A 16,081-nucleotide genomic window follows, 5' to 3' on the forward strand; every position below is an offset into this window, starting at 1 on the left:
CTTTATCTATGTACGTAGTAACAATAGATGAATATTTCTAATGAAATACATGATGATCTTTACATATATATTGGACATTTGAAGCAGCTCATGAGGATATGCAAGTTAGATTTGTAGGAATCTCGTCGTCGTCATCGTCATCGAAACATTCGAGAATATTCCGCAACAACAAACTACATTCCCGAAACCCAGACGACATGCACCTGTAGTCGTTATATTAAACTCAGGCGGAACGCCCCTACCAGTCGAGTGGAACCAAAACGGTCGAAACACGCCGCCACCATTAAAATACATCGAGCGGAAAGGCGCCAAGCATTCCAGAAAATTCGACGCCTCGACGAAAACAAAATTCCTCTCGTACGCGTCAATAACCACTTCCATCAAGCATTCCAGAAAATTCGACGCCTCGACGAAAACAAAATTCCTCTCGTACGCGTCAATAACCACTTCCACCAAGCATTCCAGAAACACTATAAAAGGAGGTACAACGCAAACAACGCCAGTCGACCCAGAGCAGCAAGCGTCGACACACAGCAGCAGACCAGTCAACATCCAGCTCCTGACCAGCCACCACTTCACTACGCGGACTTGGAAGAACAACGAGCCAGCAACACACTGCCGTATCCAGAGACTTGCTGAACATAGCTGAATGCCGAGCCAGCGACACTCTACCATATCCAGAGACCGCTGAACGACAAACTTTTGCCAACAATTAATCATACTTGTGTATACGTGTTACTACCAAATAAATACCATATTCAACATAGCTGTATTTAATACCGAACACAGACGAACCTGTCTATAATACATGGCGGACTGGTGGTGAAGAAGACCTTCACAACAAGACTAGATCCCCATACCTGGTGACCCCCGACTAAGAGCCACGCAGCCTTCAAAGCAGTCAACAAAGCAGCCCACAGTGCAGTCAACTTCCAACCTCCCCATAACTGGTGACCCCCGACTAAGAGCCACGCAGCCTTCAAAGCAGTCAACAAAGCAGCCCACAGTGCAGTCAACTTCCAACCTCACCATAACTGGTGACCCCCGACTAAGAGCCACGCAGCCTTCAAAGCAGCCTACATAGCAGCCCACATCGCAGCCTACATAGCAGCCCACACCGCAGCCTACATAGCAGCCCACATCGCAGCCCACATCGCAGCCCACATAGCAGCCCACATTGCAGCCTACATAGCAGCCCACATCGCAGCCTACATAGCAGCCCACATCGCAGCCCACATCGCAGCCTACATAGCAACCGCAGACTTCATGCAACCGCAGCCTACAACGCAGTCTACAACGCAACCCTCAACGCAGACTTCAAACGCAGTCCGCTACATGTCCCCACAACTAGTGACCATGTCAAACAACTCCGCAGCTTTCGCCACAACAAAACGCAACCCGGAGACAACAACCAAATGGATCCACTACTGTTGATCCGCCAGCACCGCTCATCACACCTTCGATGATTCATCACCTCGATGAGCCCATGCAGGACGCCGCAGCCTGCACAACAGCACCGTCCAGACCGACACTACCATTGTAACGACCGCAACAGTAACATGGTGTGAAAGTACATATGGACCAGCTACCAACACAACCCGCTGTTGAGTCAACCCACTCCAGCACAACCGGCGAAACAAATCGCCACTGAGCCAACTAGCTCCAACACAACACAGCCGCTGTCGAGACAACTAACTCCAGCACAATCAGCACAACGCCTGCACAACAACATCGTCCAGACCACCAACCTTCACTATCAACGTAGCCTAGACAGAATAAGCAACATGGTAGAAAAGAACAACTCGGACTGGTACGCAAAACGAGACCCGCTGTCGAGACAACCGACTCCAGCACAACCAACGAAGACCAGCACTCAACGCACTTCGTCAACCAACGTTCTTCACGCAAGATCCGCTGTCGAGACAACTAACTCCAGCACAACCAACGAAGACCAGCACTCAACGCACTTCGGCAACCAACGTTCTTCACGCAAGATCCGCTGTCGAGACAACTAACTCCAGCACAACCAACGAAGACCAGCACTCAACGCACTTCGTCAACCAACGTTCTTCACTCAAGATCCGCTGTCGAGACAACTAACTCCAGCACAACCAACGAAGACCAGCACTCAACGCACTTCGTCAACCAACGTTCTTCACGCAAGATCCGCTGTCGAGACAACTAACTCCAGCACAACCAACGAAGACCAGCACTCAACGCACTTCGGCAACCAACGTTCTTCACGCAAGATCCGCTGTCGAGACAACTAACTCCAGCACAACCAACGAAGACCAGCACTCAACGCACTTCGTCAACCAACGTTCTTCACTCAAGATCCGCTGTCGAGACAACTAACTCCAGCACAACCAACGAAGACCAGCACTCAACGCACTTCGTCAACCAACGTTCTTCACGCAAGACCCGCTGCCGAGTCAACTAACTCCAGCACAACCAGCAAAACAGTCACGCGAATGACTCCACGCAGAACACAGCAGCCTGCACAACAGCACCATCCAAGCCATCACAAACCTTCACTACCAACGCAGCTCGCCCAAAATAAGCAACCTGGTAGAGAACAAGACTTGGACCGGCATGCAACACAAGACCCGCTGTTGAGACAACTTTCTCCAGCACAACCGGACAAACAACGACGCCATCGAGTCAATAGACTCCAACACATCAAGATTCCCACAAAATCACACACATCGTTAACACTCACCGGAGAGCCATGTAGGAATCTCGTCGTCGTCATCGTCATCGAAACATTCGAGAATATTCCGCAACAACAAACTACATTCCCGAAACCCAGACGACATGCACCTGTAGTCGTTATATTAAACTCAGGCGGAACGCCCCTACCAGTCGAGTGGAACCAAAACGGTCGAAACACGCCGCCACCATTAAAATACATCGAGCGGAAAGGCGCCAAGCATTCCAGAAAATTCGACGCCTCGACGAAAACAAAATTCCTCTCGTACGCGTCAATAACCACTTCCATCAAGCATTCCAGAAAATTCGACGCCTCGACGAAAACAAAATTCCTCTCGTACGCGTCAATAACCACTTCCACCAAGCATTCCAGAAACACTATAAAAGGAGGTACAACGCAAACAACGCCAGTCGACCCAGAGCAGCAAGCGTCGACACACAGCAGCAGACCAGTCAACATCCAGCTCCTGACCAGCCACCACTTCACTACGCGGACTTGGAAGAACAACGAGCCAGCAACACACTGCCGTATCCAGAGACTTGCTGAACATAGCTGAATGCCGAGCCAGCGACACTCTACCATATCCAGAGACCGCTGAACGACAAACTTTTGCCAACAATTAATCATACTTGTGTATACGTGTTACTACCAAATAAATACCATATTCAACATAGCTGTATTTAATACCGAACACAGACGAACCTGTCTATAATACATGGCGGACTGGTGGTGAAGAAGACCTTCACAACAAGACTAGATCCCCATAGATTTAATGATATTATTCATAAATCTAAATATTCCAGATAAGGTGATTGATCAATTAAGTGTGAATGTAATTGATATTGATATCGAATTGCAAAAAAATCAGAAAGATCTGCAAAGTAATATGAATGCACAAGTAAGATTTAAAATCAGTATATATAATTTTTGGATTAGCACTGAAATAGCGAGTATATTTCCACGTCTAGCTTACATCAGGAACAAAGATCACACTAAATTAAATTATCTTTGTAACGAACGGTTTTACGCGCGCTTATTTGATCTTGCGGTGGAAGATCCAGAGGGCGGATAAGTCGTTCTTCTGCCAAGGGTCGGGTTATATGGAAACGTGGACTAACCTTGGGATACAGTTATATAGTCGGGGAGGTTCCTGACTGCAAATCGTCTCGTTGATAAGAGCTTCCTCGTGGTTGGGAGCTGGCTCTGCGGTCCTCTCACGGCTGATGTTTCTCCGGAAACGGCGTGAGGAATACAGGGGACGTTGTGCTGGAACTCAGGGGAGGGAGTGATGCTACACTCGACCTCACAGCGGTTCTTCAGCACAATGGTGGATCTCTGGGCCCCGTCTCCCCCTGGAGACGTGCACAGGAGAGATCTTTCTTCCTCGGTGGATGGCGGGTGAGAGAGGGTCGCTCTCCATGCGCGCGCGCCTATAAGGCTTTTTCCTGTGTGGCCACTCGAAATAAAGGGCGAGTGTTGCCCTATGAGACTATGGGGAGAACGTTACGTTACATCTTTCAATTTATTACTTATTTTCAATTTATTACTTTTATTGTCAATTTATTACTTATTTAAAAATTTATTACTTATTTAACAATTTATTACTTTATTATCAATTTATTTTTTTATTATCAATTTATTTATTTATTTATTTTTTTTTTTTTTTTTTTTTTTTTTTTTTTATTTATTTTTTTTTTATTTCATACCAGGAAGGCATTACAGGTAAACCCCAATGCGCCTTCCTGGCCAAATTACAAACAATACAGCATTTTTTATTATATAAGTCGCTAAATTACGAGACACTGACTTAAACTCGACAATTAACGAGACATCTATGAATTGTACATACATTTTATTGTAATATTTACATTAATCATACTCAAATAGTGGTGACATAGTGGGTAGGAAGGATTTTTAGCCAATTTTTAATCGGGAATCGTTTCAACAATGAAATCAGAGAAAATTGGCAAACTCTGATAGGAAACGATCAACCAGGAGTCACAAATCCTGGTCTGACCAGCAGCATTACAGATATACTCAGAAAAATTCTTTTCAATCGAGGTCAGCTCAAGGGATCGAACTCGGCGCCTCTCAGTGTTAAGCAGAAGCTTAACGACCGAGCCACGCTGCTGGCTTATTATTACTTAAATCACTTTCTTATTACGAAATATTGAAAATAATGAATCTCACTACATTGAAGACGAGACTAATAAGTAGGGGTAGGATAGTCACAGTGCTATCCATTGTTCGCAAACCTTTAACAATGCATTTACAACCTTTGAACAATACACGGCCCCCTCAGGCTCCGGTGACTACTAATAAGAAGCGACTTAATCGAAGTCTTAAATATTAAATAATCATTATAATTGTCATATGTCCAAACTTATTACGTTCAATGAAAACACTCATCTTATGCTGCGTACGGACCAAACCAACGACGATTTTGGTCCAACGTTTTAACCAGCAGGATAAAACCAGTAGCGTACAAAATATCGAAATAAAAATTAAATTTAAAAATTGAAATTAAATATCAAAATTAAAAATATTATTATTATATTAAAATTAAATTCAAATATCAAAATAAAATTATAATCAATATACTAAAATTAAAATAAAATATTGAAAGTTAAAACAGAACATGCCCAATTTAAATAAATTTTCGAGATTGACCTAAAATTAGATCATCAACAATCACATACAGGTAATCCTCGATTTTTGTTTGTCGAAGATGTTTTGACTTACAAAGATACGCACTAAGATCGAAAAAAAAATCAAAGAATTATTATTTTTACTTCCCCGTAATGCGCAGTTACTGAGAATATATCATGTGTTAGTATGGGTGATCGAGCGATGGTCCCAACCCGGAACGTTGTCGGTTTATCAAAGGAAATTTTTTTAGTCTTCAATTGTTTCTCTCGTCGAAATAAATCAATTAACTAAATCATTTCAGAGGTAAATTTTATCGGATAATGTCTTCAATTGTTTCTCTCGTCGAAATAAATCAAATAATTAAATCCATCTCAGAGGTAAAATTTATCGGATAATGTGTGATTATTAATTTTATTTCGACGAAAGAAAAAAAAACCCTTTGACAAATCACCGACATTTTTTTTGCTAAATATTTCATCGACGGTGAAACACAGTAGTATATCGTGACGACTTATAAGAAACAATAACAAGGTTTTTTTCGCTCGTAATTATAATATTTCTCTGGTTGTAATGCGTATCGTCGTAATTCAAAACATCAACGATGATCTAATTTTAGCTCAATCTCGATCGTTAGCTTAATTTTGATATTTAATTTCAATTTTTTATTTCGATATTTTGTACGCTATTGGTTTTAAAAGTTGGCCCAAAATCGTCGTTGGTTTGGTGCGTACTGACCATTAGAGGTCACTCCCTAAGACTCCAAAAAGAAAAAAATCGAATAAATTGATCAGTTGTTTCCTTCCAAACAGAGTGATTTCAGTTTGGAATAGTTTTCATTTGCCAAAAAGGTTGGGGACCCCTGCTTTAAACAGATTGTGCACTGCTTGTTGGTCATCCAGATTAGACTATTAATGCACTTCGATATATAGGTATACTAGCTGTATTACCCGGCTTCGCTCAGTGTTTATAATATAAACCGCTTAAACATGACTAAGCTAATAGTAAACATTTAATAAAAAAATTAAAAAAAAAATTAAAAAATTAAAAAAAAAAAATAAAAAAAAATCAAAAATTTTTTTTTTCCTTCTAGGGCTTCGCCCCTCCACGCCCCATGAGCAATTGCCGTTTAGGGCTTCGCCCCCATGATCAGTTGCCTTTTAGGGCTTCGCCCCTCCGCGCCCCCATGATTAAAAGCCGTCTAGGGCTTCGCCCCCCTTAGTTAATGCATTTTAGGGCTTCGCCCCTCCGCACCCCCATGATTAAATGCCGTCTAGGGCTTCGCCCCCATGATCAGTTGCCTTTTAGGGCTTCGCCCCTCCTTGCCCCCATGATTAATTGCCGTCTAGGGCTTCGCCCCCCCTTAGTTAATGCCTATTAGGGCTTCGCCCCTCCGCGCCCCCATGATTGAATGCCATCTAGGGCTTCGCCTCATAAGGCTGCGCCCCCCTGCGCCCCCTTTGGGGCCCCATGCGGCTAAGCTCCATAAGGCGGCGCCCCATAAGGCGGCGCCCCATAAGGCAGCGCCCCATAAGGCTGCGCCCCATAAGACTGCACCCCATAAGACAGCGCCCCATAAGGCTGCGCCCCATAAGACTGCGCCCCATAAGGCGGCGCCCCATAAGGCGGCGCCCCATAAGGCTGCGCCCCATAAGACTGCGCCCCATAAGGCTACGCCCCATGAGGCTGCGCCCCCCTGCGCCCCCTTTGGGGCCCCATGGGGCTGCGCCCCATGAGGCTGCGCCCCCCCGGGCCCCCTTCGGGGCCCCACGGGGCTGCGCCCCATAAGGCAGCGCCCCCCTGCGCCCCCTTCGGGGCCCCATGAGGCTGCGCCCCCTTTGGGGCCCCATGAGGCTGCGCCCCCTTTGGGGCCCCATGAGGCTGCGCCCCCTTTGGGGCCCAATGAGGCTGCGCCCCCTTTGGGGCCCCATGGGGCTGCGCCCCATGAGGCTGCGCCCCCTTCGGGGCCCCATGCGGCTAAGCTCCATAAGGCGGCGCCCCATAAGACTGCGCCCCATAAGGCTGCGGCCGATAAGGCTGTGCCCCATAAAGCTGCGCCCCCTTTTGAGCCCCATGGGGCTGCGCCCCATGAGGCTGGGCCCCCCGGGCGCCCTTCGGGGCCCCATAGGGCCCCACGGGGCTGCGCCCCTTGTGGCGCCCCCGGCGGGGCCCCATGAAACTACTCGCCTTGCGCCCCCGCGGGGGTGAATCCATTGAATCGAAAAAAACAAATCGGCGCCCATGGATCGAAAAAAAAAAAAAATCGAATCACGTGTTCGATGACGTCACCGATCTACGGACGACGACGACGACGACCAAGGATATTTACATACAAAGTCTCTTTCCAAATTATAGATTAGAAGAAAAGAAATATACGTAAAAAAGGTATGAATTATTAATTTGGAAAGTTATTTTGCTGTAAGGAAATAATATGAATATATGGGGGGGGGGGCGCCTTAAAATATTTTGCGGGGGGCGCCTGGAATTTACCTGGAATCTTTTGCAAATGTAAACAATCTGCATACATATTTTGGCTATACGGGCACATCGGAGCATACCCACTATGGGGATAGGGCGAGTGAGACGACTGTGTTGGTAATACACAACTGTTTATTTCAGCAGCCGGGGATGAAGTAAATGCTTACCGGCGAAGCACTGGCTATTTACGGTCAGTATCTCGGGGTCGCCACAACACTTATGTAGGAATATAGTACGACTTGTACTATATGAAACTAGGTCGTTGATATCACCTATTTCCCTCATCGAACTCAAGCTGTGAAAATAACATCATCGCGTCCTGTTCGAACACGAAAGTCAACCTTAGCCGAAGTACCTCCGTTCTAGAGGTTGTGATCGAGAAATTTTGATTCTCTTTTCTCGAGAATATTTTATTGTAAAATTTCGAGAATATTTTATTACGAAAGTTTATTAGAATCTCTAAAATATCGAGAATATTTTAAATTTATCACTACATGTTTTTGTTCAATAAACTGAGATTTATATACTTACATATTTACTCGTAACTAATTTTGTGTAAGTATTTTAAAATGTATAGATGGTTAGTATTTTTATCATTTCTCCGATAAGTTATTATTCAATCATATATGTCGGTACATATGCACATGTTACAGCGAAATCGCAACATATTAAGTTACATATGTATACATATACCATTCACATGTTGAAAAGTAGTCAGTTATGATTTCACTAAAACGCCATCCCATAGGAAACTTCCAGAATCTGATCTCACCTTGCTTAACAGTGATCGATAATGGTGTATCCCATATTTGAAGAAATGTAGGAGAACCCTCACAGCGGGAAGCCAAGCACACGACGTGCCGTTCTTCCCTGTGTGATTTCGCCAGACTATCAGACTTTTGTCAGACTATCCTTGCAACTTTTTGTTATATTTCTAATATTAATATTCCTTGTGGGGTATTGAAAAGATTTTTTGTGAATAAAACAACTTTTAGATCTTATTACTAGAGGTAGGATAGTCACAGTGCTATCCATTGTTCGGCAAACCTTTAACAATGCATTTACAACCTTTGAACAATACACGGCCCCCTCAGGCTCCGGTGACTACTTATTACACTTTATATCAGGTCTGGGCAAACTTTTTGGATGAAGGAAGGACCACATTAGAAAATCAAAATAAGCAGTGGGCCACAAGTAAAATACAATTTTTAGATATATTTACATTATTTATTATCATGAAAGGAATTACATTTTTTTTTAATTTTATAAAAAATAGAATCAAAAATTGAATGGGACGAATGAAACTGTTTTAATCTTTCAACAGTTTTTTTTTTATTTTCAGGAGTTAATTTTGTAGTTGAAATTCTTAAAACTGCTTGTACGTAAGTGTTCATTTGTGATGCTTGATCATAAAGAGTTTTTATTGATATTCATGATTGAAAATGTTTGCTCACTTGTGTAGGTTGATCCAAAAGTAGCCTCGAATCTATCGATTTTTTCCGCATTAAGAGCGTTGTAAAATGTGCAGATTTCTTCATGACGGTTCAAATCTCTTTAATCAGCATCACACTGCAAATCTGTAATTTCAAGTTGGAGCTCCGCCGATACATTATCAATATCTATTGAAAATGGATTTTGTACAATTGCCAAGCTTGTCTCAATTTTTCGGCAGTCGCCAAATCTTCGTCAAAACTCATTACTCAAAGCGTTGATAATTTCACCATATTCTTCAAATTCATTTTCTGGTATCTCCAGCAACTTCGTGGTTGGAAAATGATCTACCTTTTTAATCAATAAATGTTGATAATAATGTTGAAGAAACAGCTGGAGCTTTGATTGAAATCCATTAAAATTTTTCACCATATCATGGGCATATTAATTTTTCTCATGTAACCTTGTGTTGAAAGTATTTAAGTTATACTTAAATACTTAATAAGTATCTAACTATGGCCAGAGTAAATGCAAAATCACAAAACCAGTTGGCCAGTCACATGTGGCCCGCAGGCAGTAATTTTCCCAGAGCTGCTTTATATCATATTTTATAATTTCGTACTGCCGCCTTGATATTGAATAATCGCATTGATTTTTACAGTGAATGTAAACATTCGAAAGTAATATCATTCTCCAAAGTTTCGTTATTTCATAATATTTGATGCCCGTCGTTCTGCCAATTTTCCTTTTAATATTGCATATAGATTTTCAATCGGTTTCCTGGCCATTCTAGTAATTTGATGCCCATACAATTCTTAAATTCAAAATTAAATTCTTAAACAAATATTACATTTGTATGGCGTTTCCCCCGTGTGACATCTCATGTGTTCACTAAGACGATTTTTTTGAGTAAAGGATTACATACGAAAATCGAATTTGTACAGATTTTCCTCTATGTGCGATTTCACGTGCATATATAGATAACGTTCCACAGAAAATGATTTTAAACAAACGTGACATGTATATGGTTTTTTCCCCACATGCCTTTTCATGTGTATAGTAAGATAGCCTTTTACAGCAAATGCTTTGGAACAAATATTACATTTGTACGGCTTTTCCCCTGTGTGAGATCTCATGTGCGTCTGGAGATTACTACTTTGAGTAAATGATTTTAAGCAAACATCACATTTGTGTGGCTTTTCCCCCGTGTGAATTCTCAGGTGGTTATCAAGATCCCGTTTAGTAACAAACGATTTTAAACAAACGTTACATATGTATGGCTTTTCCCCCGTGTGAGACATCATATGTGTACGAAGATTATTACTTTGAGTAAATGATTTTACACAAACGTCACATTTGTGTGACTTTTCCTTAGTATGAGATTTCATGTGTAAAACAAGTTTACTTTTAAGACGAAACGACTTCGGACAAATATTACATTCGTAAATATTCGGTAATGGAGACTCTTTCGATGGAATTTCATCATTATCTCCCTTGAAATCACCCGAAGCAACCTTTTCTATGTGTATCTGTAATATAAAACGAACGTTATATTATTAAAACGAATAGAATACGTTTTCAATAAGAAGCAACTATACCGGAGATGTAATATAGCTTCTTTCGAAGATGTAATATAGATTTCCAGTCATTCACCTTGTCATTACAAGCATTTGGTGACGAATCAACATCTGATTTATCCTCCCATATTAAATCTTCCAGTAAAACTTCTTCCGTCTTCACATTCAAACACTCATTTAACGCCAACTTCGACTTTTCGTTGCTTTGAAGACAATCGTTTCGAAAAGAGTTGAGCAATTCCAAATTATTGACACATGAAAGGCAAATCGCATCTGGTAACCCGTCATCTCTCTTAACCTGCATACGAGAATGATAGTTATGAATATTTAATTTGGATAACAATAGGATAAAAGTAACTGACCAGTAGCCGACAACAGGTCCGAATGCGTTGTGCCAGTGGATGAGGATTGTCGTGGATGGAGACAGTCGGAGCAGAACCAAGACAAAGCCTGCACTCCATTGCGTCGGCCGAGTATGCTGTCAAAACTAAATACGCTCCAGTAAGCTGTCAAAAATACACAAAGTAAATCCGGCGAAAATGAGTTGATCGAAGCGAGTAGTTTGTATAGCAGGTTATCGAAGCTCGAGTTATGGTGCGTACGCACCAAGCCAACGAACGGCCCACAGGCCAACTTTTAAAACCAGTAGCGTACAAAATATCGAAATAAAAATTAATTTTAAAAATTGAAATTGAATATCAAAATTAAAACTATTATTATTATATTAAAATTAAATTCAAGTATCAAAATAAAATTATAATCATTATATTAAAATTAAATATTGAAAGTTAAAACAGAACATGCACAATTTAAATAAATTTTCGAGATTGACCTAAAATTAGATCATCAACAATCACATACAGGTAATCCTCGACTTTTGTTTGTCGAAGATGTTTTGACTTACGAAGATACGCACTAAGATCGAAAAAAAATCAAAGAATTATTATTTTTACTTTCCCGTAATGCGCAGTTACTGAGAATATATCATGTATGTAGGTATGGGTGATCCAACAATTTTTGCTAACCCGGGGTGTTGTCGGTCACATCAAACAAAAATTTTTTTATTCTTCAATTGTTTCTCTCGTCGAAATAAATCAAGTAATTAAACCATTTCAGAGATAAAATTTATCGGATAATGTGTGATTATTAATTTTATTTCGACGAAAGAAAAAAAACCCTTTGACAAATCACCGACATCCGACACCGCGTTTTTTTGTGAATTGTTTTTTTTTATCGATCATCCACGTGGAAATACAGTAACATCTCGTGACGACTTTAACAATATTTTTTTTCGCTCGTAAACAGAGAAATTATAATATTTCTCTGGTTTTAAATGCGAATCGTCGTAATTCAAAAATTGTTGTAATTCAAAACATCAACGATGATCTAATTTTAGCTCAATCTCGCTCTTTAGCTTGATTTTGATATTTAATTTCAATTTTAAAATTTAATTTTTATTTCGATATTTTGTACGCTACTGTTGGTTAAAAAGTTGGCCCAAAATCGTCGTTGGTTTAGTCCGTAAGCACCATTATTCGAATTACGTATTTTTCTTATTTCAAATAACCGAAGACACATTGTTAAAGACAAAAAGGTCACAGCGCGTGAATTTCTTGCAAATGTAAATAATCTGGATACATATTTTGACTATACTGGCACATCGGAGTATCGAAGCATACCCACAATGGGGATAGGGCGAGTGAGACGACTGTGGGGGGAGGGCGAATGAGAGACTAAAATCTCTATCATGGGACATCTGGTACCCAAAACTCCATCAATCGAAAGCTTCCCAGGTTAAATATTTTACTAACAAGAACTCGAGTACCAAATATTCTGTATCCACGATTCTTGTAGCACGATTTTCGTGCGCGTAATCGCAATTTACGCATTAATACTTTTACCTATGATAATACTGGCCTCCACCTGAACATATGTATGTGAAATTCCTAGACATATATTATATAAGGGTCTACCTCACGGCACCGAAAGGGAAAAGGTCGAAAAAGCAAATATCGGAAGGCAAAGATCTTAAGTCGAAAGATCAAAAAAAAAAGGGTGTATATATAACTAAGGCTATGTATATATAATATATATCAATGGCATGCGGTGAAATTATCTCTTTTTTTGTCATACAGCCTTGTTTAATGTGCGTGCGCAGGATACGGAGGGAAAAGCCTGTTCCTGTTGTATCATGCTCGCGCAAATTAACTGAGGATGTACAACGGGGGGAGAGAGAGTTTTACCGCACGCCACTGATATATATATATATATATATACTAACCGTTTTTCATATGTATGCATGGTAAACGAACATTTTCGACTTTTTTACGGTCACCCATTATATAAATATAGTTATGTATAATAACATTATTTGTTTTGTATAAATAAATTTACATAAAATAAATTTTGAAAAAGATTTGCTTGCAGGAATATATATATCATATAGAATATATACATATATAATCATTAAATCATAAGTTTGCTATGTTTATTACCTTTATACAAAACACTAGGTAGTTTCATATGGACTAAGCAGTTATTGGTGTATGTATGTATATCAAAAGCTCACTCTACACTAAAAACTCTCTTTATTGCTTAATATTCGTGCATTCGAGATTTATATTGGAACACATTTTCTTAATTTCATATATGGGGGGCGGTTGGAATGAAACGGCAGTATTTTTGTAAACACGACTATTTAATAGTAAAAGAAGTAAAGTAGACGCCGCCAACATGGTCGAATCGATCCTAACTCACAGAATGGTGACGCAAGCTCAACCACGTCGTAGGGCCCCTACAGTATTCCCCTCCCCTGGTGATAACGATACAATGAAAAAGAGAAATTACAATGTTACAAAAAATATATATGTATCTTGGCTGTGGGCCATTCACTGTGTGCGTGGTGCTGCTCTGATCCTGGCCCTGGCACCGAGCGTAGAGCGGATTGAGGGCGATGAAGTTTCGAAGATGGAAACGGTGAAAGGAGTCCACGCCTCTTTCGACTTAGTCAGGGGTCACCAATATAGGGAACAGTTGGAGTGAATCGACGGTATTATTGTAAACATGCTGTTTAATATGACGGGCGAGAAGGAAGTCAAGTAGCAGCCACCAAAATGGTCGAATCGGTCCCAACTCACCACATGGTGACCCAAATCGATCGATCACTCGATCACAGTATGAATTCACTTGGTTGTCAGTGTTCTGTGTATTTTCCAGGATTACTGAAATATTCTCAATCTGAAGTATTTTGAGATGTGACGCTAGCAAGGGATGGCTACGGATTGTTCAGTTCTTGTAATTCCATTTGAAAAATATAATTATTAATGTAGTTTTGCATGATAGCGCGGTTTCGGAGATTAAATTTTTTCAATTTGGTGGCAACTATCGATCCAAATATATCGCATTCATCTCTATTGACAATCATTTCACTTGCAGTTTTCATAAAATTGTAAGCTTCCTCTTCTCTTTTATTTTCTATTGAAGACGGTTTGGTGTTCCATTTGGTTAAAATTGGTTGAATAGATTGTGATGAATTTGTGGTAGAAGGACTCGTATATTCTTCACACTGTGCCGACTGAAATAAAATATCAATTATGTGAATACATTGACATTTAAATATTGCTTTTCTTATTCTTAACATTATCTAAAACACAATCATTTTTAATTAATATTTATTTATAGTACATATTTAAACATTGGTTGTCAAGGTCGGATTTCACGAAAATAAGTTACAAAACGATTTGAAGACTAAGAGTTTTAGCTCAACTTTTCCAAAGTGACACGTAGAAGAGGCTTGTAATTACCAAATGATGAACTACTAGAAGGGCGAAATATCCCCATTTCGACTTATATAAAAAAAATGCTGCATTGTAATTGGCCAGGAAGGCGCATTGGGGTTTACCTGTAAGGCCTTCCTGGTATATATGTAAAAAAAATAAATAAATAAGAAATGCCTCCAGATAATGGAGAAGTATTGTATTGTCTTGTAATAATTAAAATAAAACACTTACTGCGTTTTCTATGCTGTCAATTGTATCACGTGGTGCAGTTGAATCGGAAAGGAAAGACATATTGTCGTATGCAAACCATGGCGACTGATATGTTTCGTCGGTGCCAGCGCCATTTTTCTTTATTGTCTTTTTTTTCTCTTTACAATAATACGTCCGAAGATATTCAATTTTTTTCTTCACCTCTTCAGCGGTCATATTATATTTTGTTGCCATAACTTTAAATGCACCATATCTTTTTCCTTTTTTTGCGTAATTTTTATTCTTGCGGTCCCAGAGTAGCGGAAAACTTCGATAATCTTCTATAAAATTTATTATTTCCTCCGATTTGAGTGTGTGCAATGACACGTCGTAGAACCCGACTGGTTTGGAAGTGTGCGCAGTCCCCGTGTAACCTGTTGAAACATACCCCTTAAACTCTAGTCTGTAATCGAGCAACATTTTAAAGACATATTGCTCGGCAACTATCCAGCATCACATGTGCAATATGTGGTTCAATGATTGCCAGCAATTAGTTACTGTTATTTTATTGCCCGTATTGTATGTTTACACGCATTGTATGCTGGGGAATAATGGCTGACACTGAATTCCTCGTGGCTGCTGCGTATATGTGGCATTACAAAATGATAGAAAGAAGAGAAGTATGTACGGTAGAGCCTCGATTATCCGGACTAATTGGGGATGAATGTATTATCCGGATAATCGAAGAAATCACAATTGACAAAGAAATACGAGTACAGTCAAATTTCCCCGTTCATCCAGGCTTTTTTCTGGTGATCATATTCAACTGGAAAACTTCTGATATTTTCAAAGCACCTGAAAGTTTTTGATTTCCCAATGACAAACAGTGGGAGTTTGTGTTTACCTGTTGCATTGCCACACACAATTATGGTGCCACACTCTTTACTAGATTTGTATCCTGATGCTAAATATTTGTTGGGTAGTTTCTTCCCATTTAAACCGGTCTCATCAGCATTGTACATGAATTATCCGTCGAATTCTTCTTTCTCCACAAACACTTTTAGGGCGAAATCACACAGAGAAGAACGGCACGTCGTGTTTTTGGCTCCCCGCTGTGGGGGTTCTCCTACATACATACCTTCAAATATGGGATACACCGTTATCGATCGCTGTCAAGCAGAGATAAATACAAACATACAATTTTACTGAAAACACTCCAGGGGGTGATTTTGGGACGGGACAATAAAATTAAATTTAAAAATTGAAATTGA

At 40.4% G+C, this 16,081-nt stretch overlaps 4 protein-coding genes across 6 annotated transcripts in view; 1 reads left to right on the plus strand and 3 right to left on the minus strand.

Annotated features, from left to right (window-relative positions):
• The window catches only part of LOC143913038 (uncharacterized), a 139,747-nt gene extending 136,365 nt beyond the window's left edge, over positions 1-3,382 (minus strand). The window contains exons 1-2 of one of the 2 annotated variants that reach the window (XM_077432550.1): positions 2,010-3,382; positions 668-1,691 (exon numbers count right to left, since the gene is read on the minus strand). In XM_077432550.1, the coding sequence (XP_077288676.1) occupies positions 2,522-3,337 (816 nt within the window). In that variant the 5' untranslated portion in view covers positions 3,338-3,382 and the 3' untranslated portion in view covers positions 668-1,691; positions 2,010-2,521. Of the gene's footprint in view, positions 1-667; positions 1,692-2,000 lie in introns of both variants that reach the window. The other variant, XM_077432549.1, reaches the window with a different exon arrangement.
• LOC143912989 (dipeptidyl peptidase 9) overlaps positions 1-16,081 on the plus strand; it is a 557,546-nt gene that overhangs the window by 217,784 nt on the left and 323,681 nt on the right. The window lies entirely within an intron of this gene.
• LOC143913035 (uncharacterized) lies at positions 9,045-11,446 on the minus strand. Of its 2 annotated transcripts, none has more exons than XM_077432544.1 (3): positions 11,205-11,331; positions 10,864-11,140; positions 9,045-10,794 (listed from the first exon to the last, which is right to left on the minus strand). In XM_077432544.1, the coding sequence occupies exons 1-3, from the start codon at positions 11,301-11,303 to the stop codon at positions 10,766-10,768; spliced, it is 405 nt and encodes a 134-aa protein (XP_077288670.1). In that variant the 5' UTR covers positions 11,304-11,331; the 3' UTR covers positions 9,045-10,765. The 2 variants fall into 2 exon arrangements, with proteins under 2 accessions (XP_077288670.1, XP_077288669.1); XM_077432543.1 differs by having other exon boundaries at positions 9,051-10,794; positions 10,919-11,140; positions 11,205-11,446.
• LOC143912537 (uncharacterized) lies at positions 13,527-15,290 on the minus strand. The gene is made up of 2 exons (XM_077431822.1): positions 14,853-15,290; positions 13,527-14,416 (listed from the first exon to the last, which is right to left on the minus strand). The coding sequence occupies exons 1-2, from the start codon at positions 15,288-15,290 to the stop codon at positions 14,117-14,119; spliced, it is 738 nt and encodes a 245-aa protein (XP_077287948.1). The 3' UTR covers positions 13,527-14,116.

The sequence above is a fragment of the Arctopsyche grandis genome, chromosome 6, assembly GCF_051622035.1.
Source record: "Arctopsyche grandis isolate Sample6627 chromosome 6, ASM5162203v2, whole genome shotgun sequence".
NCBI classification, from domain to species: domain Eukaryota; kingdom Metazoa; phylum Arthropoda; class Insecta; order Trichoptera; family Hydropsychidae; genus Arctopsyche; species Arctopsyche grandis.

Bases quoted from the DNA above. Each gene is read 5' to 3' on its own strand.
- LOC143913035 (XM_077432543.1), bottom strand. From the start codon at position 11,303: ATGGAGTGCAGGCTTTGTCTTGGTTCTGCTCCGACTGTCTCCATCCAC. The intron at 11,141-11,204 runs GTCAGTTACTTT...TCTCGTATGCAG, and splicing joins GGACCTGTTGTCGGCTACTG to GTTAAGAGAGATGACGGGTT. The intron at 10,795-10,918 runs GTGAATGACTGG...TTTATATTACAG, and splicing joins CAAATGCTTGTAATGACAAG to ATACACATAGAAAAGGTTGC.
- LOC143912537 (XM_077431822.1), bottom strand. From the start codon at position 15,290: ATGTTGCTCGATTACAGACTAGAGTTTAAGGGGTATGTTTCAACAGGT. The intron at 14,417-14,852 runs GTAAGTGTTTTA...ATTTTATTTCAG, and splicing joins TTGACAGCATAGAAAACGCA to TCGGCACAGTGTGAAGAATA.